The 26,221-nt window shown below is 42.3% G+C and overlaps 1 protein-coding gene across 5 annotated transcripts in view; it reads left to right on the forward strand.

Moving 5' to 3' along the window:
• The window catches only part of RHOBTB1 (Rho related BTB domain containing 1), a 101,707-nt gene that overhangs the window by 61,474 nt on the left and 14,012 nt on the right, over positions 1 to 26,221 (forward strand). For 4 of the 5 annotated variants that reach the window (XM_020814713.3, XM_020814714.3, XM_020814712.3 and 1 more), the window contains 3 exons: positions 5,493 to 5,678; positions 8,070 to 9,046; positions 12,797 to 12,915. In XM_020814713.3, coding sequence (XP_020670372.3) covers positions 5,493 to 5,678; positions 8,070 to 9,046; positions 12,797 to 12,915 — 1,282 coding nt within the window. Of the gene's footprint in view, positions 1 to 4,253; positions 4,277 to 5,492; positions 5,679 to 8,069; positions 9,047 to 12,796; positions 12,916 to 26,221 lie in introns of those variants that run through there. The other variant, XM_020814718.3, reaches the window with a different exon arrangement.

A 26,221-nucleotide genomic window follows, 5' to 3' on the forward strand; every position in this document is an offset into this window, starting at 1 on the left:
TTTGACAGGTTCAGATAAAACAAGAAGCTAAGGTTAATTAAAAACAGATGCATGGCCATGTCAGAGGAGGGGAAGGGGTATACAAAGGCTATACATTCATTGCACCTTGCTCTTATTATAATAAACCATGGTTTATCATGATGTGTGAAAGCAGTCGTAGTCATTCATTTTTCAGATCATTTGGTTATGCCTGCTAGTCACTTATGACCTCCATCATCTTCATATGGTAGCTGCTGCTATATTTTAATAAAATTTGACTATTGTGAAGACAATGCCTTGCTTATAACCTGTCTGTGCAAGCGTTTTTGATTTCCTCTTTCCCAGCACTGAAATGTGTGCGTGAATGCTGTTTGCATTTACCTAGGGAAAGCTATGTCTCACTTAACAGTTCTGTAGAAGATAGTTTTCTCTGCTATGAACAGTATAATGGAATTGGTAGGCAGTTGTTTGGTTTTAAGATCCAAACTGATGAGATGCTTAAGCTCAATTGAGCATATCCACATTAAACATCTCTGTCAGTCCTATACCAGTGTAATTCTTATAGTTTTCCCCCAAAGTATCCTGGGAACTATAGTTCGGCAAGGCCATAGCCCTCCAAGACATTTTTCTGCCCACGGTGACGGTCCTATTCCTTGTAGAAACCAGCTGAACTGACCATTCCATTCTAATTCAACACTGGCAGTGGAAGAGTATCTTCTGGTACACTTAAGAGATTAGGGCAATTTTGAAACCTCCTAACAGGCTGTTATAATGGGAAACAGTTGTGGCATCACAGGGTAAAAGTTAAGATGGCTGCCACCCCAGCTTCTGCTACCAGAGCCAACTTCTGCGTAATACTAAAATTAATATAGGCAAAGATACTTGACATTCTCAGTGAATGATCCCAAATCCTTCCCCTCATCCCACAGAATTCTATTTCCCTGATGACAGAAAACAGTTATTTAAGAATGGGGATAGATTTAGCCATAGTCAATATTTTTTATGCGAGTTTTTCCCTCTCTAGGGAAATAGAGAGGTGGATATGGTGCCATGGATGTGACAGATGCTTAAAATACGTTTCAGTTCTTAATACAGTTCGTATCTCAATTCAAAAGGTTCACAGGCAGCAGGCCTGGGAAGGATACTTACTCAAAACTTTAGAGATAGAATTCCAGCCACAACGGAGCAGACAACACTGGATTCAGCTGATATGATATGAGGCTGCTGTCCCAGAGAACTATGGCAGCAAATTTAAGGGATTACAAGTAATTACAGTGGACCCTCTACTTACGGAATTAATCCATATTGAAACGGTGGCTGCAGGTCGAAAAGTCTGTAGGTCGAGTCTCCATTGACCTACAATGCATTGAAAACCGATTAATCCCGTAACTGGCCGTTTTTGTTCCATTTTTGTTCCCTTTTTTTTCTGGTCTGTAGGTCGATTCTCCGGCTGCAAGTCGAACCTTAATTTTGCGGCCAGAGAAGTCTGTAACTCGAAAAGTCTGCAAGTTGAGCCGCCAGTAAGTCGAGGATCCACTGTAGACCTAGATGATTGTTGTGGGTTTTTCGGGCTCTTTGGCCATGTTCTGAAGATCGTTCTTCCTAACATTTTGCCAGTCTCTGTGGCCAGCATCTTCAGAGGACAGCACTCAGAGGACAGAGCCTGAAAAACCCACAACAACCATTAGATCCCGTCCGTGAAAGCCTTTGCGAATTAGACCCAGAGTTTAGAGAAGTCACTCTTTTAGACATAAGATGAAATCGTGTTTCAAATTCACACTTGTGTCAGGAAAACTACATAAGCTTTGGCAGCAAATTACAAGTCAGTATTGAGGTACTGTTCATGTTCCTGAATATGTGCCACATCACACAGGTGCATGCCTAAGAATGTAACTAGCACCTTGATAACGAGTTTGCTTCCAAGACTTACATGATTTCCATTGCCCAAGTGTTAATGAGTGACAGGATTCTGGCCTACATCTGCTAGAATTCCACCAGTGAACATAGCCACTAACCATGGTGGCTGTGGGGATTCCGGAGACTGTGGTCCAAAAAAAGCAGTTTTTTGAGGTCTGAAGAGAACCTGTGTGTTCAAAAGGTAAGTATCATAACAAACAACAGTTGAATGCAGGTGCACCCCTGTGCTTTATGATGTACCTCTGAGCTGGAGAAATGGCAGCTGTGACACTGTTTTCAGACTACTGAGTCATAATCATATGTGTTGCCTGGGAAAGGAAGGAAATGCAAAACTGATGAGTCAGGGTGAGTTAGGTTCATCTTTTAGTGGCCACACAATGACGTAATGATCTTGAACAGTTGGTTCTTCATAGTCTCTGTGAATGCACATAAATGGGTTTTAGTGTGCCTGCGCAGAGACTCTCCGAAACTTCTAGAGCTTTAACATGTATTGTTTAGGACCTTCCTGCCCTGCCCATGCCACAGAGTGCCTCCGTTCCTTTTTTGCTGCCACTACAGCAGCACTTTGGCTATGGAGCTACTGATCATTCTGTAAAAAAAAAGAAAAGAAAAGATACTTGATCTCTTCAGGACCTTCTTCAATTTGTGAGTAGGAAAAAAAAGAAGAAGGCAGGGAAAATAAAAAACGAATCTTTTTCCTCGCCATTTTCCTGCCTGGGCCCTTTGCCCTTTTATGGCCTCTTTGGGCCCCTTCAACACTGTCCAAATAAAACAACTCTTTTGGATGGGCATTCCAAGTGCCTTTTCTGCTTAGGTGAGAGACACCAAACTTCGTTGTTCCAGGCCTGTAATAATTTAACTAAACCAGCGCTAAAACTTTGCCTCCAGCAGTTACGATCTTTCCTTTGGGAAAAACCTCTACCTCTCACCTTAGCACTCAACCATGAATGCTAACCAGACCCAACCTGTAGAGCTATCACCTACCTCTCAAATGCTTTTGCCAACTTCAGCCTACTAAAAAGGCCAAACCAATGCCTAAACCCAAGCCTTCAGTGTTGATGCCGAAAACCAGGGGTCCCTAACCCCTGGTCCACAGCCCGGTGCCAGTCCGTGGGCTTCCTGGAACTCAGCCCGGAGATGGATCTCCACACACACACACCGCACGCATGGTGGGCGTGTCGTGCTTGCGGAGAGGCATGTTAGGTACTATTGATGTTAGTGGCATTTACTTCCAAGTTAATTGTGCAAAGAATTGGTGCCTTAGTGCTACCTTAATAATAGGAATCCACCTTCAACATTTGTAGTTTTATCAAACCTTGACCTGGCAAATCTTTCATTGGATGAGAATCTGAACCTTTTAGGAGTTTGATTTCCCTAGATGGAAGAAATCTAGGGAAATTTCTTTAGAGAAAATGGGTGCCTGCAGAAAGTTGGGAGAGGAAAACGAAGAAGACAGAGGATCCTGTATATCCCAGTTATCTGGGAATGAGGAGGATGCTTGTGATGTAAGATTAAGAAACAGGGTACTTAAATTTTGAATTAGTGCATTGCAAATGACTGGTGGTTTCTTGTCTCCTTTAAGAAGGGAAGGGAAAGTCTAAATTTTGATCAGTCATGATGACAAAAACAAAACAGGCAAGGAGAAACTTAACGTTGCAAAACCCGGTCATAAATGATATGATTTTAATTTGTCTGATAATACTTTTTTCTTCATTTACTCTCTCTCTAACAGATTTTTTAAAAAACTGAAATGCAAAACACTGATAGCAAAAGCTGTGCCCTAGATAAGAACTGCACATGTGTCTTATTTCTTCTCACATTGTCAACATGTTCTCTTCACCCATCAGTGTGTTATTATAAACTGTGTGATGGTTTAGTGAAATGCCCAGAGATGATTAGGAAAAAAAATACATTAGACTTTGTGCATGTGGGAGTGGTCTGATTCTAAAGCATTCGCCAATGCATGAGGAAGGTGAATGTGTTTTCTATAAAATAAATCTTCTATTAAAAGTCCTGTGTTCTAGCCATTACACATTGTGTGTTCTAAGTTTTTATAGAAAACATGTATGCAGAGGAACAAGAGCACTTGTTTTCCATTAACTGGAGATTCACTGCTCTGTCCGCACTGCATTTCGTTGCATTGTGCTGCAGGTTATTTTTAGATGTTACAAAGGCATGCTGGATAGAGCCATGTCCTAAATAAAACGGGAAGAGCCATTTCAGAGAACAGGTAGATCATTAATGATTTAGAAGGCAAATGTTGGGATTCACAGGTTTCGCTCTGTTAATTGCTCAGACTTGGAGGCACAATAAATTCATGCTAAATTAAAGTTTAATAGAAATGAATTGGAATTGACTGTGGATGGGTTCTTTGTGCACCGTAAGTGCTGTTACTTCTGTTTGTGGTTCTTTTACAAAGATATTTCCTCTTTCTAGACTGTTACACATGATGTTTAACTTTTCCTGTGAGGGATTTACATTGATTATCCAATATGTTTGTAAGATCTGTGACTGAGAGTGATGAGCCAGTTCCTTAATTTCAGTCATTTATGTCCTTGCTTCAGAAAATACATAGCATATGTTCTGGTTTTAAAAACCTACCTCATGCTTATGAGTTGCCTGGAAACACAACCATTACTGTGATGGAAATATATATACATATAATAATTACCATGGTAATTGTTCTCTAAAAATTTAGCTATTCCTTTTTTAATGTCATCCAGTCCGTTTTTACAATAGCTGTTCTTATTTAATAGCAGCTGTGTGCAGAAATCATAACATTGCATTTATTTAATCCTTCCTTTCTTCCTTTGTGTGTCAGTGTTTACTACTACTCTGTTTTGTTAAGTGATTAGTCTTGGTGAGTATAACATCAACAGAGCAATGTTTCTAAGCCACAGAGGAATATGTAGCCTGCAGTGTTTATTGTATTCTGTTATTTAGTATGTGTGTAGATACAGTAAAGCAAACTAATTTCTTCCCAAGATCTCCTCAACTCAGGGAACCCAACTGTACATTTTGTAAGTTTACATCTAAAGGTTTGAATTTCCCTCCCCCCAATTATATACCTGAAGACCTGAAGACATAATGTGTGACTGAGAAAAGCATGTATTGGTAAAGTATGTATCCTACAGCTTTTCTCAACAGAGAGGATAGTCTGCACCTGCTTGTTGAGTATGTTTTTGGTGGTATATGTTTTATTTTGCCAATTACAGTTGAACTGCCCTTCAGAGGTAGCTGTTGGGACACCTCAATATCCTGTTACAGTTCATGTCCCCACTAAAATATTAGATAACCACCTAAATTGGAAGTCAGGGTTTAGAACATGATGATGAGAACGGGTAGCAATCGGTTCCTGTTCCATCTGTAATGGATGCTGTAGAATATGGTGACTTGTTCTGTTCCTGCTTACCTGTGAGGTCTGGCCAGCTATAGAACAGAATCCTTTGGAATCAGCTATTGTGAAGTAATGTGGAACTTTAAGATTTGAGATGTAATTATTTTTCTTCTTTCTTTCTTTTTTTAAAAAACAACAACACCTGCAATAAAAAGCTGAGATGTCACCTTCATTTAAAACCAATATGTATTTATTCCAGGTCTGATGTTGTTGTCCTGTGCTTTTCCATTGCTAACCCTAACTCCCTGAATCATGTGAAAACTATGTGGTATCAAGAAATCAAGCACTTCTGTCCTCGCACCCCTGTTGTTCTGGTTGGCTGCCAACTGGATCTTCGATATGCAGATCTGGAAGCTGTGAACCGAGCTAGAAGACCATTAGCAAGGTAAAACTGAGAGACTGAAAGAGTCATATGCTCACTTGTATTTTAGACTCTGTGAAATATACAGTTTACCATTCTGCAGAGCTTACAAAAAACATAGTTTGGTTAACTTAGCTCTAAGAGTCCCTCAGATAGCAAGGCTACAGGGCAGATTCTGGGAATTGAATTCCAAAGAACTTATTTGTCCAGGCTCTGTTCCCAAAAACTATATAGATATAAAGCTGCCTTATGCTGGTTCAGATTTATTGGCACATCTGTAGGGCAGTACTGTCAGTTCCACATGAAAGTGACCAAAATCTTATTATGCAAGGCACACCTCTGGGAGAGTAATGACCCAAAAGGGCAGAGTTTCAGTGATTAAAAGAGTTTTTACCTCTGTCCCGCAGCTTGTCCAACTCAGGTGTATTCAGTTTCACTGCATGCAAGCTTCAAGAGCCCTGGGACACAAGGAGGGGATTTTTAATTACAGAATTAATTAAATTTTGGATGATGTTGACAGCTTCCCAGAATCTGTTAGCTAGATATTCTTAAAGCTGAAGCTGGTGAATGCAAAATATTCATCCCAGTTTTGGGATAGAAATGTAAATCTACTTCACAAACACAGAGCCACAGTGTAAAAATTCTAAACCTTGCTACAGAGACAGTAGTGGTCCAGTCTCACAAGAAGAACTGATAATTTATCCTAGATACATAACATCAATTTCTGGACAATTTTTCTGCATGAAAGGGGTGTGCTTAGAGGCAAAGAAAGTGAATTTCATCTACAAAAGCGTAGTGTTTTTTTTACCAATAAGAGGTATCACCTACTTTTGCATGTGTGTACAGTTCCTTCTTTTCTCAAAGAGAAACCTGTTTTGTGCAAAAACAAAACAAAACAAAAACACACAACCCCCCCCCACAGAAAATTGATGTCCTTTGTGGTACAGAAAAGTGTTTAAAATAAAAAGATAACCTAAGAAGGACCTTGTTGGATCAGCATAAAGTTCAAGCATCCTATTCCAGATGATGGCTAGCCAGATGCCTCTGAGATGTCTGCAGCCAGGGCATAAAAGGGGGGGAAAGCGTTTTGCATCTCTCTTTCATATGTTATTCACAGGTATGTTGAGGTTCTGTTTAACTCTTCTTTAATGAAAGAGCTTGCCTCCACAAACCTTTTAAAAAACTATTTAACTGATGGCAGAATCAATATTCTTTGCAATGAATTTCATAAAGTTAATAGTGTATTGTACTTGGTAGTATTTCTGTAATCTCATACAAGGGAAACTTGACCATAGCAGAGGCTACTAGGTGCCATTATGATATCAGTTTTAGAAACACGGAACAGTTTGCCACATTACATTTTATCTAGTCACTTACTGTGCAGAATTGGTTGATGAAAATAAGAGTGTTGGGGAAAAGTTTTAAAGCAGCTGATTAAAAAAATGCCAATCCATGTATTGTACACTACCAGGTATTAGAAACATACTGTTCTTCTTTAACCTATCTTCCTAAAGTCTTTTAATGCTAATTCTCATTACAAATATAAGAGCAATATGCAGATTTAATTGCTAGATTAATCAACTAAAATATGATTATTGATTCACTTTAAAATTTATTTAATCAAATTGTAGTTCTGCCAGCCATAAATTTATACAAGCAGTTATTAAATAATTAAAATTTAAACAGTGAAAACTATCGTATCTCAGGGCTGTCGTGGTGGCACAGTAACTCCAAACACTTTCAAACATCTCTAAAAGTAGTTGCTTATAACCTTAAATAGTTCCTCTAATATTAAATGCATTTCAAAATGCTTTCATACCATCACTACGTTCATAGCTGTTGTTCCCAATTCATCACCCAGTGACCAAGCTCCTGTAACAAACCCTCTCTGTGCTTAGGTTTGAACAACACACGTGCCGACCACAAAGGCCATTCCTTAAGTTTAATCCACATGTAAGAACTCAGAGATGGGAAGCATTACTGAGTATGGTGGTTGTGGGTATTTTGGGATTGGTAGTTGTTGATTTTTAATGAATATTTCCCTTCTCTGACAGAACTTGTTAGAGATCATGCTCCACTGGGGTACCTCTAGAGAGCCCGTGTCCATCTCAACACCCCAAGGAGCTGGTATAAACAGAACATTATGAAGGACTGATTGCACATTACGCTTAAAACCAAGCTGTGAGTTGGAAATTGTTGCAGCTTGGAACAAATTTAAGTCTACATCCAGCAAATGTCAATAGAATGTTGTCAATAGAATGTTGAAGAACAGGAAAAGAAATGTAGGCTATGCTTACACCAGGAGGTTACAAGTTCTTTTTTGTGCAGGTTGCACTCATTACCGGGTATAAAGAGATGAGACCTGGAAACTGCATCCAGTTCTTTTATGCTACTTTTCTTTTGCTTGATTCACAGACCGATCAAAAGGGGAGACATCTTGCCACCAGAAAGAGGCAGAGAGGTTGCAAAGGAGCTTGGGATACCGTATTATGAAACAAGTGTGTTTGATCAATTCGGGATCAAAGATGTGTTTGATAATGCAATTAGAGCTGCACTGATCTCCAGGAGACACCTACAGTTCTGGAAATCACATCTGAAGAAAGTCCAGAAGCCTTTACTTCAGGCTCCATTTCTACCTCCAAAGGCACCTCCTCCAGTTATCAAAATCCCAGAGTGTCCTGTCACCAGTATCAATGAAGCTGGATACTTACTGGACAATCCACTCTGTGCAGACGTCATGTTTATCCTTCAGGAACATACCCATATTTTTGCTCACAAAATCTACCTAGCTACCTCCTCTTCCAAGTTTTATGACCTTTTCTTAATGGAATGTGAAGAAACCCCAGACTTGCCTGATGCACACTGTCATAAGGAAAAAGCCAGTAGAACCCTCTCGGACAGGGCATGCAGCTTTGAAATAAATGATAACGGTGAGGTGGCAACCGTAAATTCCTCTAACACCAAACTTACATCATCAGTAGATAGCAGTAATGCTTTAACAAGGCTAGAAGTTGAAGCCGGGGAACCTAGCTACATGAAACAAGCGCCAACATTTTGGGGCAAAGGTTTTGTCAGCATGCATAAAGAAGTGCTGGTCAATCCTGTTTCAAAGCGGACATGTACTGTAACAGTAGTCAAGATAGATTCTTCCATTCAGCCTGGGCCTTTTAAAACTGTTTTGCAGTTTTTATATACAGGGCAACTGGATGAAAATGAAAAAGATCTCACCAGGGTAGCTCAGATTGCCGAGATACTGGAAGTATTTGACTTGCGGATGATGGTGGAAAACATCACAAATAAAGAAGCCTTCATGAACCAGGAAATCACAAAGGCTTTCCACGTCAGAAAAGCTAACAGGATAAAAGAATGCCTCAGTAAAGAGACATTTTCTGGTAAGCATCCATGTACACTTTCCTATTCTCCTTGTGAATTAACCCACAACAATCACTTCAATAATAGTTTTATTTGCAAAGCAGTTTATATACTACTTTATGTGGGAGAGAGTGGCCCAGTTCAGTCATGCAAAAGCCAGCAGGGGAGAGCAAATCCAGCCCCATGGAGAGTATACTGTAACACATGAACTGTGGCCCACAATGATAGGTGCTGCTTCCCTGTAGAAATTAATGGGAGCAGGGCAGCGAAAACAAGACACGTCGCTGCTCCACTTCCAACCATAATTTCCTGTAAGTTGCACCTATTAATGGGTTTGTATGGGCTCACATGCCATCAAGTCAATTCTGACTTCGTATCTGGCTGCAGATCCAGAGGTTGGGAGTTTGATCTCGTACTGTGTCCTTCAAGCCAGCTTGTGTGGCCTTGGGCGAACTCCATAGTCCCAGGGCATCCCCCTCCCCCCAAAAGAAGGGAATGGTAAACCACTTCTAGGTATTATTTATCTGGAAAACCCAGAAAAGGGTTGCCATAAGTCAGAATGGACTTGATATAGCACATCGTCGTTGCATCAATGTGTATTACCGTATTTTTCGCTCCATAAGACGCACCTTTCCATAAGACGCACCAATTTTTTAGGAGAAGAAAACAGGAAAATATAATCTGTTTTCTTCGCTCCATAAGACGCACAGACTTTCCACCCCCCCCCCGTTTTGTGGGAAAAAAGTGCGTCTTATGGTGCGAAAAATACGGTACTTCCTCTGTGTGGTTGGAGCCACAGATATTCTTCCTATTAAGGCTGGTGGCAGAAATGAGGAATGGTTGCCTCCATGAGCTCCCAATATCCCTCATAGTTGGCCATGTTGTCTAAGGCTGATGAGAATGACAATCCAAGAACAACCAGATAGGCCCCGCACCTGGGTTATAGAATAGCTAAACAAGACTGTTATGGTACGATGGGTAACAGCAGTAATAGAACGGAAATCTTGGATATCCAGGAACAAATTTATCTTCGACCCTTCACATACTAGATGTCTCTGAGTGATTCTTTCTATGCCTCAGTTCTAGGCCTGTTAAATAGAAATATTAATGCCTCCTCATGTAAGAACTATAAACAGTGTGGGACTTTTTGTTGTAATACGCCTGCACTTTAACCTAGGCCCAGTATGAGGGAAGAAGTCCATACATAGACAGGCTGCTTCACTTCTTTGTTTACCAGCTGAGAGCACTTGTAATTCTAGTCCTGTATTAAAAATTAATGCTAGCAGAACTTCGATATATAGACCCCAAATTAGGTCGAACTATGGGCACATCTAGGTGTGTGTTGCCCAGTACCTCTACGGGGTTTACACCAGAATGGATTTGATTTAAATCAAGTCAATCATGATTTAAATCACTAGTCAGTAACACCTGATTTAAATCCATTCTTGCTGGTTATAATCTTTAATATTTGCAGCCAGGTGAAGATTTCATATTTAGAATCATAACCTGTCAGATTAGTAAAACAGCTATTTCAGAACAGATTTTAATTTAATAGGTTAATCCCTCATATTTGGAGAACTACTTAAATTGTTTTATTTAACTAAAACTATCTATTTATTTATTTATTTATTTATTTATTTATTTATTTATTTATTTATTTATTTATTTATCCATCCATCCATCCATCCATCCATCCATCCATCCATCCATCCATCCATCCATCCATCCATCCATCCATCCATCTATCTATCTATCTATCTATCTATCTATCTATCTATCTATCTATCTATCTATCTATCTATCTATCTATCTATCTATCTATCTATCTATCTATCTATCTATCTATCTATCTATCTATCTATCTGTCTATCTGTCTATCTGTCTATCTGTCTATCTGTCTGTCTGTCTGTCTGTCTGTCTGTCTGTCTGTTTGTTTGTTTATTCGTTTATTCGTTTATTCGTTTATTCGTTTATTCATTTATTCATTTATTTATTTATTCATTCATTCATTCATTCATTCATTCATTCATTCATTCATTCATTTGATTTATATCCCACCCATCTGGTAGATTCTACCACTCTGTGCGGCTTCCAACATAAAATATGTACATTAAAACAGTACAAACATTATAACATAATTCATAACAGATACAGTGCCTAAGATATAAAATGAAATAAAATAATAAATAGGGGAAAGAAAAAGAAACAAGAGCTGGCAGGAGGGAAGGCCTGGATGAACATCCATGTTTTCAGTTGGCTTTTAAAGGTACCCACCGTAGGGGCCTCGCGAATCTCCGGTGGGAGTTTATTCCAGAGGCGAGGAGCCACCGCCGAGAAGGCCTGGTTTCGTGTCTTTTCCCTCTGGGCCTCCCTTGGCGTCAGGCTCCTCAGCCTCACCTCCTGGCTTGCACAGGTGATCCAGGTAGATCTTGGTGGGAGCAGGCGTTCCGTCAACTATCGAGGTCCTAAACCGTTTAGAGCCTTATAAGTAAGCATCAAAACTTTGAAGTCAATGCGGAAACAGATGGGCAGCCAGTGCAGCATGGCCAGAGTAGGAGAGATATGTTGGTGTTTTCTCACTCCAGTAAGGAGTCTGGCTGCTGCATTCTGCACCACCTGAAGTTTCCGCATCAGCCTCAAAGGGAGCCCCACGTAGAGTGCGTTACAGTGGTCTAATCTTGAGATTACGAGCGCATGCACCAAGGTAGTGAGCGCCCCCATGTCAACGTAGGGCCGCAGCCGGGCTATCTGCCAAAGATGAAAAAAGGCACTACGGACAACCGATGTTACCTGTGTTTCCATGGTGAGCGTCGGGCCCAAGTGTATGCCCAAGCTGCGGACTCCACTCTTTGCAGCCAGGGTCACCCCCCAATGAGAGAGAGTCACCCAAGCCACCAGCCACGGGGTCATCCACCCTCAGAACTTCTGTCTTGTCCGGATTCAGCCTCAGCCCATTTGCCTGCATCCATCGCATTACGGTCCCCAGGCAGCGCTGAAGGGACAGGACGGCATCACCTGCAGTTGGTGAAAAGGAAATGTAGAGCTCGGTGTCATCAGTATACTGATGACACGATGCTCCACACCCCCTGATGACCCCACCCAGTGGCCTCATATAGATGTTAAATAGCATTGGGGAGATAATCGACCCCTGTGGAACCCCACAGTTGGGGTTCCACGGGGCCGAGACACTCTCCCCAAGCTGTACTCTCTGGGGTCGGTCCTCCAAGAAGGAATGGAGCCAGGCGAGCGCCAGGCCACCGATTCCCAACTCGGAGAGCCTCCCCAGGAGGATACCGTGGTCAATGGTATCGAAGGCCGCCGATAATATTATATAGCATACATATTCTTATATTTGCTTAAATATCAATACTTTACTTTTGATACCTGCAGTCACTAGGGAGAACTGTATGAAGTGTTAGGAATGTCATTACATGTGCTGCTTGGGTTCACACAAACTCGGCACAGGTTTGGATCGACTAGTTAATTTGTGTTTCACTGGTATAAATGAAGCCCTTAATGTCTAGATGTCAGTAAGAGAGGACTAATGAAGTTGTTGGTTTCATGGAGGCCAAGGTTTTCTTTCCCATTTCTAATTTGAAAAATCAATTATGTACCCTTTTCTGTGTCCTTAATAAAGCCAAGCATTTACAATAATTGCACGAGGGAGACGCCGGTGTTCTCTCATATTGTGTCCTACTCCAAGTATCATATTTTACTGCAAAGCACTTGCCCTCATAGGTTATGGTTCTGTTTCTTTGATCCCATGGCAGATGTGACATTTAAGTTGGAAGATGGAAACATAAATGCTCATAAGCCGCTGCTGATCTGTAGCTGTGAATGGATGTCTGCAATGTTTGGAGGCTCATTTGTTGAAAGCTCAAACAGCGAGGTATTTGTCCTCTTTGATGTATAACCTCCATAACATACCATACACTTTGCTCTTTGGGATGTTAAATTGCAGTTCTTTAAATAATTGCATATTTTTGAATGGATTTGTTATCCTTCGTTTAGAGAACATACCGTGTTTCCCCGAAAATAAGACAGGGTCTTATATTAATTTTTGCTCCAAAAAAATGCATTAGGCCTTATTTTCAGGGGATGTTTTATTTTACAGTCCATCTTCTGGTTGCTGCACAATGGTGGAGGACGGGGTTTCACTTAACTGGGGCTTATTTTTGGGGTAGAGCTTATATTACGAGCATCCTGAAAAATCATACTAGGGCTTATATAATCAGGTTAGGGCTTATTTTCGGGAGGAAAGGGTATTTACCTTTGAGTACTGACTGACTCTCCCTTCTGGAATAATTTCACTTAAATCAGTTTTCTCTAGCAATTTCTTTTCTCTGTTTCCCCTGCTGGAAGGCCAAGCTAACAGTTACATTTTTTAAAAAGCCAGTGCAGATCCACTTGTACCCTTGTTAAGTACAGGAGGATCTTTTTAGATTAAATTGGACAGAAAGAACCAGACAGACAGAAACTCTTCAAGCTTCTCTTCTGGAAGTCCACAAACCACGCATGTATGGGAAACTTGCAGCCCTCCAGATCTTCTTTGTTTGTGTTGACCAGCCTGGCAAATGATAGAAAAGGAGCTGTAGTTCAGCAGCATATGGAGGCCCACGGGTTCTTCACTCATGAACGGGAGGTTCCTCAGCCTTCTTCCCACCCTGTTGCAATCCAGATGTCTTGGACTGTTGTGGGAGTTCAGCAAGTCTGGTGAGGACCAGGTTGGAGAAGCACCATCTGAGTCATTGTTTCCCCATATTCTCAGTCCAGGCCCCACCTTAGTTTATTAGAGTGCCCAGTAAATTTCACTTTGCTATGTGGGTATTTGAATGGAGTACTATAATGCTGATCGTAATATGGAAGAAGACTGTGGCTGTAATCCTGTTAGACAGTTGTGCAAACAGTGGACCTTTTAGGTACAGATTGTTGTAAGTTAAGAAATCTCCATAGACATCATCTGTTGCATATTGATTAGTGTGCCTCAGTAAACAACACGTCTACAGATTTTTTTTTTTAACTCCAGACATTATGCTGTTCGCATAACTGTACCACAGGATTTCAGCCTGTAAGTTTTATTTGGAGTAATTTTGAGTAAAAGGTTTTATGAAAGAGAGAGGACTCAGCCTAGCATTGATTAATTCTGATACACAGATGTTGGGAATAATTTCCTAATTATTCATGTTCATCATGTTTGAGCCACAACGTCTTTGCTTTCAGCTTGATTATTGAAGGAATGTGTCCACATCAAGAGGAAATGTTACACTGCTGCATTGCCGAACCATTTCTCTCCCCCCCCCCCCACCTTTTTTTCTTTGCATTTAATATTCTGGAAGTCTGTGTTCTACTTATTTTTTTTCTCATTACTTTTAAAAACAACAGTAAGCATAATTCCCTCCCCAGAGGCACTCTCAGCAGGTGGTTCATTAAAAATACATACCTTGATTTTTTTTAGCAAGCAGGGCTGTACAAAAAGAACATATATTCGCATGTGTACTTTCTACAATCTGGTTCCTAATTATAAACTCTAATAGCTTGTGTTCTTCTTGGTAACCTTAAATATTAATTGGAAAGCCTTGGATTTTTGTAGATGTAAAATGCTGTGTCTGAAATCTTTCAGTTCAAACGTATGAAGATAGTTATGCAAATTGAATTGGAGAAGTAGCTGGCTTTAAGAGGCCTATAGGATGTAATGACTGAGGCAATTTGATATAAATATAACGAGCTCCTCCTAATTTATTTATTGTTTTGAAATTCTGCAGGAAGAGTGAGGTATTTGCAGCAGTAAGTCATGCATTTACACTTAGTTCTTGCAGCAGCCAGCAGTGATAACTCTTCAGTGTTCAAAGCTTCTCTGCCTTATATTAAACCATGGTTGAAGATGGTGGGTCTCTGTCCTCCTCTAGTGGCAGCTGCATAACACTCTACCTTTTCTTTTTAACAGTAGTAGACTACAATTACTTTTGCAAAGAATAGTAGATTTCTGCATCCATTTAGGTCTCACAGTAAGACTGAGTAAATATTTCTTAAGAAGGTGAGTGAAAGGTTGCAGCACTTTTTGCACAAATCAGCTTTCTTAGCATTCTCTCGTGAAGAAAGAATGTCTACTCAAAATGCTTCAGGAGCATCTATGGTTCCTGCATGTATTCAGACATTTTGCTCCCTGTAAACCATGTGCTACATTTCAGCAGCATTGCATTCAGCTTTCATCTTGGGATAGCTCAGAGTTTTTTCTTTGGGAAAGGGAGAAGATGAAATCCCTTTGGGGGGGGGCAAATAATGGGGGGGGGAAACGAGTCCAGGCAGGAGATGAGGGCTCCTTGTTTACCTTTCCCTGTGTGTCTAGAGCAGTGGTCCCCAACCTTTTTGACACTGTGAACGGTTGGGGGAGGACGGGGTCTGTGTGCCGGGAAGGCGGGGCACTCCCCCCTGCGCTCATGTGTATGTGCAAGGGGGCAGGGCGCATTCGCATGGGCATGCATGCATTCATACACATGCACGAAGGGACGGGGGCACTCAAAGGGGCTGTGGGAGGAGTGTGTGCGGGGGGAGATATTTCTCTGTGGCTCAGTCCAGCCCACGCCACGGACCGGTACAGGGCCGCGGACCGGGGTTGGGAACCCCCGGTCTATAGAACTAGCTCCAGATTTGAGGGGCCCTTGGCAAGGTGCCCCTTTCTAATTGGAGTCTTTAGATCTGGGAGCACTACCATATTGTGTGGTAAAGTGGCAGATAAAAACTGTAGGGAGTAGCAACATCTCTGAAGGCCACATTTATGTGCGAGTTGTCATTTTGATTTTTCTCCGAGTGCCTTGGTCCTTCTATGTCCCCTTTCTTTTGGCTTGCAGGTCTTTCAATTTCCTAGACAAATAATTCCAGATAAGCCTCTTGTTCTGTATGCACACTGAAACAGACATTAAAGTTGACTGTGGAAGAACCCAGCATACCAGAACAGACCCACTTCACACAACTCTGCAAGGCCTACTATAAATAAATGCAGATGACATTCAGACATCTCTGTGACTGCATTTGTGAGAAATATTTCCCCCATCCTTAATAAAAAAGCGAATATGGCAATGAAATTGAAGAGACATTTATTTATTTATTTAAAATGTTTATACCCCACTGTTCTCCTTAAAAGAACCCAGTTAAGGTGTGATTGTCTCTTCACTACACTCTGGGGAACGCCTGATACTTAAAGCATTATCATGGTCTCTGGATTCTTGTGAAGTTACTTGTACATATTAGAGAGTTCAAGGCCCTCCCCTTATGATGAATTTGCAGTAGGTCAGTAAAACCAGGGAAATATGGAGATTTGTGTCTGTCTGTGTGGTAGGTTTGTAAAACATTTTGATAAACCACAATATCCCCATGCCACTGTCATATGTTTGGCATTCTTACATGCCCATAGCATAAGATTTCAGTCAGCCAAATAGTTTTTATACTGGCCTCTAGGAAGTAATAGAAATGAACATGATTCTTGTATGAGGCTGATAGAAGAATTTGTTAAGATTCTTCTCTTTGTTCGGCACATGGTATTCTTCAGAGATCTCCTTAACACAGGATTTTGAGAAGCAAACTTCATCAATCTTCCATCAAAATTTGAAGAAGATTGCTCCCCATTTCCCATTATTTCTTTCTCTGTAAATATGAGTACTGTCTATAAAAAGATAGGATGTAGAGTGAAGCGGAAGGAAGTGACTGACTGTCTTCTAAGAGAACTGTTTACATAAGCAAAGAAAAGCTTGGAGTACAAGAAATATTAGCTCTTTAATAGGACTGAGAGGAATTCAGTTTTTAATTATATGTAGCTGTGTAGGTAAAACAAAATAATGAGGGTTAATAATGGGTTGTGATGGAAGAGTTATGAAATTCCCAGTGATATAATGAGAAATTCTTCCCATGGAGGTTATTTCTCTGTTTGGGAGGGCTTGCTCTTTGATATGAAGGAGCAACATCCAATAGAAAAGGTGGATCTCTCTGTTGCTACTGCATATTAACAACATTTTATTAGTAATGTTTAAAGGCCTTTTGAATATGAGAAGAGGCACCTTAAGTGCTGAGAACATTTGGTGATCATAGTAGGAGCTTTTCACCCTCCCATTATTGTCTGATGAAGGGAACTTGATCCATGAAAGCTTACATTAAAATATAGCAGTTAGTCTTTAAGGTGCCACCATGTTTTTGTTGTATGTATGTATGTATGTATGTATGTATGTATGTATGTATGTATGTATGTATGTATGTATGTATGTATGTATGTATGTATGTATGTATGTATGTATGTATGTATGTATGTATGTATGTATGTATGTATGTATGTATGTATGTATGTATGTGTTTACTTATTTACTTATTTACTTATTTTTCCTGATAAGCTGCCACAGACTCTTCTAAATCTACTCACCCTCCCATGGTTTGCAAATCAGCTTGCATTGTTCTGTGATTGGTCGTTAGGAAGTAACAGCTTTGTAAGTATTTTTTAGATCAGCCAGGTCTGCTTGCCTCACACATCTCTAGAAAACAACAGTTACAGTTGCCGAATTTAGATAATCATCATATGGTTTGGCTCTTAGAAGGAGGGAAAAGGGGTTCCATCAATAATGTTGTGATGTGTTAGCAACTCATTTTATCCTTCTCATTTGTTCTCTTTCTTTCTCTTATAAGGACCAAGCATCACCTACATCTTGCTTTAACAGCACTCTGACAACACAGTTAACATTCAACATTTAAAAAAAAAAATTTTAAAGATTTTCAGCTTGAAGTGATGCTCTCCTACCATTTCTTGCTAGCATTCCACATTTGTAACACAATCTCTAAGAATGAGACTGCAAAACCAGGAAGCTGAGGGCAATCCCTTAGAAAGCCACTTCTAGGGTATAACCTGACACCCACTGACGAGAGAGATTACGAGGGTTCCCCTCAAGATCTAAACACTCAGATAGGCTCTTATGGGAGATCAGAAAGTCATATATGGCCTCATAAATCATAACCTGCACTTTGAATTGTGGTTAGAAACAGACTTGGTAGCCCACAGAGTTGATGTAACAAGAGGAAATTGCCATCCTGTGTGAACTTTCACTTTATCTCTGGACTCTGGATCAGAGATAAGAGCAGAAGAAGCTCTGTACCCCATATCAAGAATTTTAACTATGGCCCAGAGTTTCCTCTCCCCTGTGGCAGAGGGACAATAATTGAGTTTTGAGGTTACCAGTTTTTGTATCACCATGGTCAGGCTACCCATATTCATGCATGTGTATATTTGGCATACAAGTAAAAAGTAGTCGGAGCCATCATAGTCACCTGGATTTAACAAGACAGAAATGGAGCCAGGAGTAGTCCCACTACTAAGCCTACATGTTCAGAGGGAGCACAGGCCCATCCAGAAAAAGTGACAGAACTAACTTCTAGAATTGGAAATCAGTCCTGCATAAGTCCTCCATCTTGCTAGGATTCAGCATCAGTTTATAGGCTCTCAGAAAAGAAATAACCTCTTTATTGTTTGTTCTGAACAATTTAAAAGCGTTTTGAAATAGAAACCATTGTTGTTAAAACTCCTGATGAGTATTTTAGCCGAACTATATGCTTGATTGCATTTACAATAATTTGGAGAAAATTGTTAGAGTGCTGTGTGAAATAAATGTAAATAGGCACAGAAAAAACACAAAAGTATTGTGCCACCTGGAAAACTGACAGTTTTATTTGAGGGTGGATTTTTATGGATTATAATCAGTTTATTCAGATACGTTGAGAAAGTAGATTGTAATCCACAAAAAACTCATAATGAAATAACTTTTTTAGTTTTTATTATGGCACACGGACACTTCTGCTTTTATTTTCGGTTTGCTTTTGTTATACCTGCTGAAGCAGACTAACGATGAGCACAACTTTGAGAAATGTAAGGAAATCATCACACAAATCCTAAGTCTGCACTTAACTTCCTTCCCATGAAGCCAGGTTATTCTGCTGTTCCTCTGTTATTGGGGCACAAGTTATTATTCCACATGTCCTAGTGCAATAGAGGCCCCAGAATGATCTGTTTTTAAAAGGTGTACTTCTGCACACACAAAAATTTACACAATCTTAGTTATTTCTTATTGGGATTAAATGTCATTGAAAGTTCTAAGAGTGTGTTGCAGCAGCAGGCGCCATTATTAAAAGCAATTGTCCTGAGAAAGGTAATACAGCTAGGTGTTGAAAACTAATCAGCAGCCCAGAAAGCATCTTTGAATTATTTTAAGCTTCACAGTGTTTATATTAAGGACAGGAATGAGCTAATGCCAAGACAGAGCCCAACAATGACGATGTGAATTGACCTTGGCTTTGTTCATATTCTTTGTTCCTGTGTATTATTTTTCTTTGTCTGGCAGCCAAGCTTTTTTTTTGTCTTTTCCTGTAGCATTGACTCATAATATCTGTATATTCATACTTATCTCTCTGTGTGTGCACTCTCAGAAACGCAACCAAACCAAGTTTGAGCAGTTTTAAGTTGTTGTTTTTTTAAAGTTGATAGGAAAGATTTCAAGATAGGCCTCTGTGTCTCAGGACAGAAACAGGAACTACAGACTCTGGGAGGTGACAGAGGCTGTAAAATTCTCACATAACCAGTCCTTAAATATTTTTCTCTTTAAATGAAAAAAAATGTCTATAATGGGGACCGTATGCTGTCCTGGGAGTCCTGTCACATTTGAAGGGCACCACAGACTGGAAACAATTCTCCAAACACCACCTTATAAGGTTCATTATGCAACTTAAAGAATCCTGATTCAGCCTGTATTACTTTTATATTGTGTTTATGGCTGTGGCCAAAAAAGAGAGTAGAGAATGGCTGGTCTATAATGTCTTTTTCTGTCCTCGTTGTTTTAATGTGTAGCTTTCTGGGAATTGCTTTTAATCCTAAAGTGTTCGTCCTGTCAAGTCATTTACAGATTTTAGCAAAAGACCTTACTGAACAGGCATTAGGTATCTGTGTCGGACAGAAGGTACATCTAGGCTTGTGTCTCTTGAATTACCCTATATAGGAGAACATTCTTATTTGTTGTACTGCTGTGTGCAGCAGAGGGTGGTGGTCTGATGAAAACGGAACATCTGCTGTGCAATCAAGACAGCGTATGTACCATGCAAAGTGGCCGGTTTGCACGTAGCAACACAAAAGTACACTCATCTTTCTTCACATTTCCTGTATGGAGGATATGATGTAGGAGTGAAGTTCACTCAGCTTGAAGTGCAGGCTGATTCCTTCTGTCTCAATGCCTCCATCATTGTTCCTCCATGGGGAACGCAAGGGAGGGGTTGAAATTATTTCATCCAGTGCCCTAGAGCAGTGGTCCCCAACCTTGGGCCTCCAGATGTTCTTGGACTTCAACTCCCAGAAGCCTTCACCACCATCTCTGCTGGCCAGGATTTCTGGGAGTTGAAGTCCAAGAACATCTGGAGGCCCAAGGTTGGGGGCCACTGCCCTAGAGGCTTGCCTGAGCCAAAGTCTTGAGGATTCAGGTGGATCTCAATGCACATAGGTGTGCTTGACTTTGTTTTCTCATTTCATCCCCCATCCAAGAAGAAGGAATAGTAGGAGCAAAACATCTGAGTTGCAGCTTGGTCAGTCTTGTGCCCCATATTCCTTCTGAAGGGGAGGAGTTGGGGAGGGATGTAGTGATCCCAGGGAGTTCCACAGGTTAGATCCAAAAGGCTGGATTAAACCTATGAGCTGAAAGTTCTTCCATCATTGCTTTGGACAAAGATTTATCCCTGCACAGAGATGCATTTGCAAGTGTTGCTAAGTTGCAGTGCAATTTGATATGTATGAGGAAGAGAGGGAGAACATACAGGAATTATAAACAAATGAAATGTTCTTGTGCAGTCTGATGGAGAGGTGGAGAATCTTCTGCTGAGATGCAAATGGAAGCTCTGTCATGAATGGGCATCCTGCTGCAAATATGTCTGTTCCTGGGCAGTTCTGAAACTCAGAACTGATGTTGTTGCTTTGTGCTATTGAGGTACTTCCAACTTATGATGTCCTTGTGGACCTCCAGGAGTTCCTGGCATTACAGCTCGGCTCGAATCTGAAAAACTAAAGGTTGTGGCTTCCTTTATTGAGTCAGTTCTATCTCAGTTCAGTTCAGAACTAGACATGAAAGAATTGGACAGCATCCACAAGTAATTCACTGCCTTTTTTGTCAAGTGTGCCGCAGAACAGGACTAATATGTAGTATTGCATAGGTCTATTGTGTACTGTGTAACATGTGTCACTCCATGTGTTCTGATGTGGTTTTGCCTCTCGTCTGCGAAGGCTTGATCGTGTTACCAGAAAACATTTACCTGCATCGTTTTGTTCCCACACTCTTAGCCGCCATCTTTTCTGTTACAGCTAGCTGTCAAAACAGCACAAATTACTGTTTACAGGACCCATCACCATTGTCTTTTGACATGGAAAAAAGTCCTCTTTGGTTATGACAAGGGTTTTTGGAAAAGCTAAAAATATTCAAGATTAATCCAAAACAGTCCCCATGCAAACCCTTTCTGTTTAGAATCCGGCAGTTCTCCTTCCTGTTTGTTAACCTGGAAATTTCCCATTCAGGTGACATCTTAGTTTTTGTTTTTCTAAGACTGCAACTAGCCAGAGATACCTCAGCCTTTCATCCTTCTCCGTATAGTAGACTCTCTTCCAGCACGCATTGTTACCCACAGTTCTGTTTTCCTGAAGATACTGGCAACAGCTTTTTGTCATTTTGTCCATTCCTAGAGAGTCATCTAGCAGATGGTTGACCTGCCTGTTCCAACCACAATTTAAGTGTCCGTTTGTGCTCTCCCTTCCCCGTACTGCAGAATGCATGCAACACAATCCCTGGTGGAGTTTTTTTTAATGTGCATTGGTGCTAGCTGGCCAGTGCTAGGAAGCTTTCCAGCTACTGACAGTTCTGGGGCCAGGGATCAACATGTAGCATCCACTGGAGCTGGCACTCAGGCAAGATCTGTGTCTGTGCCGAGCCAATACCAGGGAAGCTTCCCAGCCACCACAGCACTGGCCGGCTGGAGACATCATTCTTTCTAGGACTAGGAGGCAGCTCCAGAAGCTCCTCCCCCCCCCCACATGTGAAGAAGGTTAGCTACTGTCAGTAGCATCAGGAACCCTTCTAGTACTGGCCAGCTAGCCAGTCAACAACTGCTCCACATTCTGCTTTAATGCAACAGATGCATTTAAGCAGACTGTGTGGAACAGGTGGTTTCAGGCCTGCTTTGAGATAGCCCACAGTAAAAAGCTTGCTACAGGTTATCTGAAATGGATAGTTGAAGTTGAGGTCTTGCAATGGACATTGGAACAGTGGTGTCTATTGCCATTCTTGGATTTATTCTGGTCCTGTAAACCCCTTCCTCCCCCCTGATGTACTTTAAAAACTGTCATGTGCTATGGATGTGGCCCTCCGAGATCCAAGGAGGGGACCAACCTAAGAAAATAGTCCTTGAATGTTCTCATACCTATTATTAAAAGATCAGGCTGTTTGGGGGTGATTATGTTTTCTCAGAACCCCACATCAGTTTCCATGTTGTTCTCTTTCCCCTAAACATCAAAGCATTGCTGTGCAGCCACCTTCGGCTTCTGACTGGTGTATCCCCCCCATCCACCCATTCTCTGGACAACTCCTTAACCAATCACTTAGTAATTTGTTCTTCTGCGTGGTCTTCTGTGAATGCACACAATAAGGGGTTAAGTCAGCGCCTGCGCTGGTCTTCTCGGAATATTCTAGAGCTCTGCAAAAGAAACATTGTCAACATTATCTATACTGCGCATGCTCCGCCCGCCCAATCCTCAGTTCCATTTCTCCGCCGTGTGGAATGGTTCTTCTCGGTAGAGCTCCTCTACTCTCGCCCTTTTTATTGCCAAATTTCGTCAGGATTTCCCGGTTCTTCAACCATTGCATGCCTAACGACTTCGTCTCTTGCCTATTGGACTTGTTTTTCCTCAGCGGCTGCTCCGTTTACCGCTTGTGAGTCTCGCCCTTTTTCCCGCCCTTTTCAACGGCTGCTGCGAGTACTCGCCTCTCCTATGCCCCCTCCACCTTCGGGCCCCTTTAGTCGCTGTGTCGTTTGCTCGGGCAAAATCCCCTTCCAGGACTGGCACGACACTTGTCTTTTTTGCCTGGAGGAATCCCATTCCGCCCAGAGTTGTGAACACTGCCAAGCGTTTACCAAGGCAGCCCTGAAGGCTCGACAACAGAGGCTAAAATTACACCTGTGGAATTCAGCCCTGGCTGCCTCCCAACCTTCGCCTATGGAGACTCCCTCCACCTCCTCAGCCCCCCATTCTGAGGGTGCTCCGGGCCTTACAGTAGCCAGTAAGTCTTCGGACTTACCTGAAAAGTCTAAGAAGCCTTCTAAGAAGTCTTCGACGTCCAAGCTCGCGCTGCCCGCGAAACCCGTGAAATCTGCAAAACAGGCAAAAACTAAGGCTTCTACAAAGGCAAAGGACGCTGTATCCCAAGCTTTGCCGGGATCTGCCGACCTTCTCTCGCCTTTACTGGAGGATTTGTCGAGAGACAAGGACTCGACGTCGGGGGCGGCTACCCCCCTTCCTCCTCGTCAGCCTGAGCCGGCTATACCCCTTGGCGCTCCCTCTCCGACGCCAAGCCAGCTTGTTCGAGCAACAACAAGCTTGGGTTCTGCCCCGATTAGCCCCGTGTCTTCCGGGCGGGCTTCACCGGCTCCATCTGTATCGCCGTTACCTCCTCATCCTCCCTCGCCACCGAGGAAGAAGACAGCAAAGAGGAAGCATTGCTCCAGGGATCGCTCTGTCTCACCTCATAGAGACAGCAGAGACAGCCGCAAACGCTCTCGACGTCGCCATAGGTCGACGTCGGTTGACTCCTCCTCGTCCGGCTCCCATCGTCGCCGCCACAAGCGTCGGTACAGACACCGATCCTATTCCTCCTCGACGTCGACATCGACCGACCGCCGTCATCGCCGTCGGAGGGTCAGATACATTTATCTTTCCCCCTCTTCTTCTTCCTCTCCATCGTCGACCCCCCCTAGAAAACATCGACGTCGACATAAGAAGAGAGTAAGGGACGTCGTTCAACCTCCTCCACTACCAGCTCCTCCCACTGCTCCGCCTTCTACGGTTCCGTCGATGCCGACCGCGCCGCCTCCTCTTCCACCTCCTCTTCCTCAACCCGTCCCTCCAGTCATGCCTCAGCCCCCACCTCCACGTCGAACGAGAGGGCATGAGCCTTCATCTGAGGATGATGATGCTTCCTTTTCTTCGCAAGAATCCCAGTCAGAGGAAGAACCACCTCCCCAACCCACGCCTCATGAGCTACCAGTGGGAGAGACGGTGGATTCGGATACGGGCAATCCTCACGATTCCTCACCCTCAGAGGACTTTTCCTCTTACTCACAAATGCTGGCAAGACTAGCCAAGACACTTAAGCTGCGCGTCGACGAACCTGCACCACCAGAAGAAGACCTCATCTTTGGGGATATTAATAAAGAGCGGTCACCACCTCCTAGCCTTTGCTTTCTTCCTACCTTATTGAAGATCATTCAAGAATTTTGGGAACACCCTTCAGCAGCGGTACCGTTACCCAAGAGGACAGAGAACATGTATAAGATTGCTGGGGAGGATGCTAAGTTTCTTTTAAAGCACCCTATCCCAAATTCTCTTATAGTGGAGACCAGCTGCACCAAACCATCAGGAAGGGCACATGTGGTCCCCACCAACAAGGAGGGAAAAAAGCTTGAGTTGATTGGTAGAAGAATCTACTCTTTAATCGCCTTTATACTCAGAGTCGCTAATTATCAGACCGCCCTAGGAGCATATCAAAAACAGCTGTGGGTAAAAATCTTGCCAGCTTTGCACATGCTGCCAGCAGATGCACGACAAGCCTTTTTAAACACCTATGAAGAAGCCCAGACGGTTTCCAAGCACCAGAGGATTGCAACGAGGCATTCAGTGGAAGCATCAGCTAGAATCCTCGTCACTGCTATTAACCTGCGTCGACATGCTTGGCTACGTGCTGCTAACATCCTTGAGGATGTAAAGGCTAAGGTGGAGGATTTACCATTTGATTCTACTGGTCTTTTCAGCGAAAAGACGGATAACCACCTTGAGGACTTACACAAGGCTAAGAAGACTGCTAAGTCCTATTACATTCAGCCACAACCAAAGTTCAACAGATACCAATGGAAACGTTCTTCCAATCAATATAGTCAACCTTCCCAACAGTTCAGACAGTTCAGAGAGGCCTCCCGGTCCGCTTTACCTCAAAATTCTTCCGCTCCATCTACTTACCGTGCGCACCACACGTCGCAGCGTCGTCAGACCTTCAAGCCACCTGCCAAGAAACACAAACAATATCTTTGACTGGCTAGCATACCCCTCACCTGTCATCACAGACATAAGACTTCAGCCATATTATCAAAATTGGTCAGTTATTACAAACGACTCCTGGGTTTTAAGGATTGTTTCCTCCGGCTACCGCCTAGAGTTTACAGAATATCCTCCTTTGGGAAGAGTACAGTATACTGCATCAAACTCTATCCTAGAGGAGGAGGTTCACTCTCTGCTTCAAAAAGGAGCCATTCAAGCAGTACCAACAGCAGATATGCCCAACGGCTTCTATTCAAGATATTTTGCCGTCACCAAAAAGGACGGCGGCATGCGACCCATCTTGGACTTAAGAGACCTAAATACTTACCTGCTCCCTCGTCGATTTCGCATGGTGACGTTGGAGTCCATCACACACCTCCTGAAAAGGAAACACTGGTTTGTTCTTATAGATCTGAAGGACGCCTACTTTCACATTACCATCCATCCAGATCACCGAAGGTTCCTCAGATTCGTCTTCCAGAACACGATTTACCAGTACCTCACTCTTCCATTCGGCCTCGCCACAGCGCCTCGCACATTCACAAAATGCATGGCTCCTGTGGCGGCTTACCTCAGACTCAACGGCATTCACGTATTCCCATACATCGACGATTGGTTAGTCGTCTCTCCATCCAGGCGCAGGGCCTTCAGAGACACCAAGTTCATCCTATGCCTCCTCAACGGCTTAGGACTCACAGTAAATCACAAGAAATCACGCCTTTTCCCATCCAAAGTGGTACACTACATTGGTGCCAAGATAGATGCGCGGAAGGGGCGCATCTTTCTTCCACGTCAAAGAATACACAAGATTCGCACCGCCATCCGGAAGTTT

Source organism: Pogona vitticeps, chromosome 3 (assembly GCF_051106095.1).
Source record: "Pogona vitticeps strain Pit_001003342236 chromosome 3, PviZW2.1, whole genome shotgun sequence".
NCBI classification, from domain to species: domain Eukaryota; kingdom Metazoa; phylum Chordata; class Lepidosauria; order Squamata; family Agamidae; genus Pogona; species Pogona vitticeps.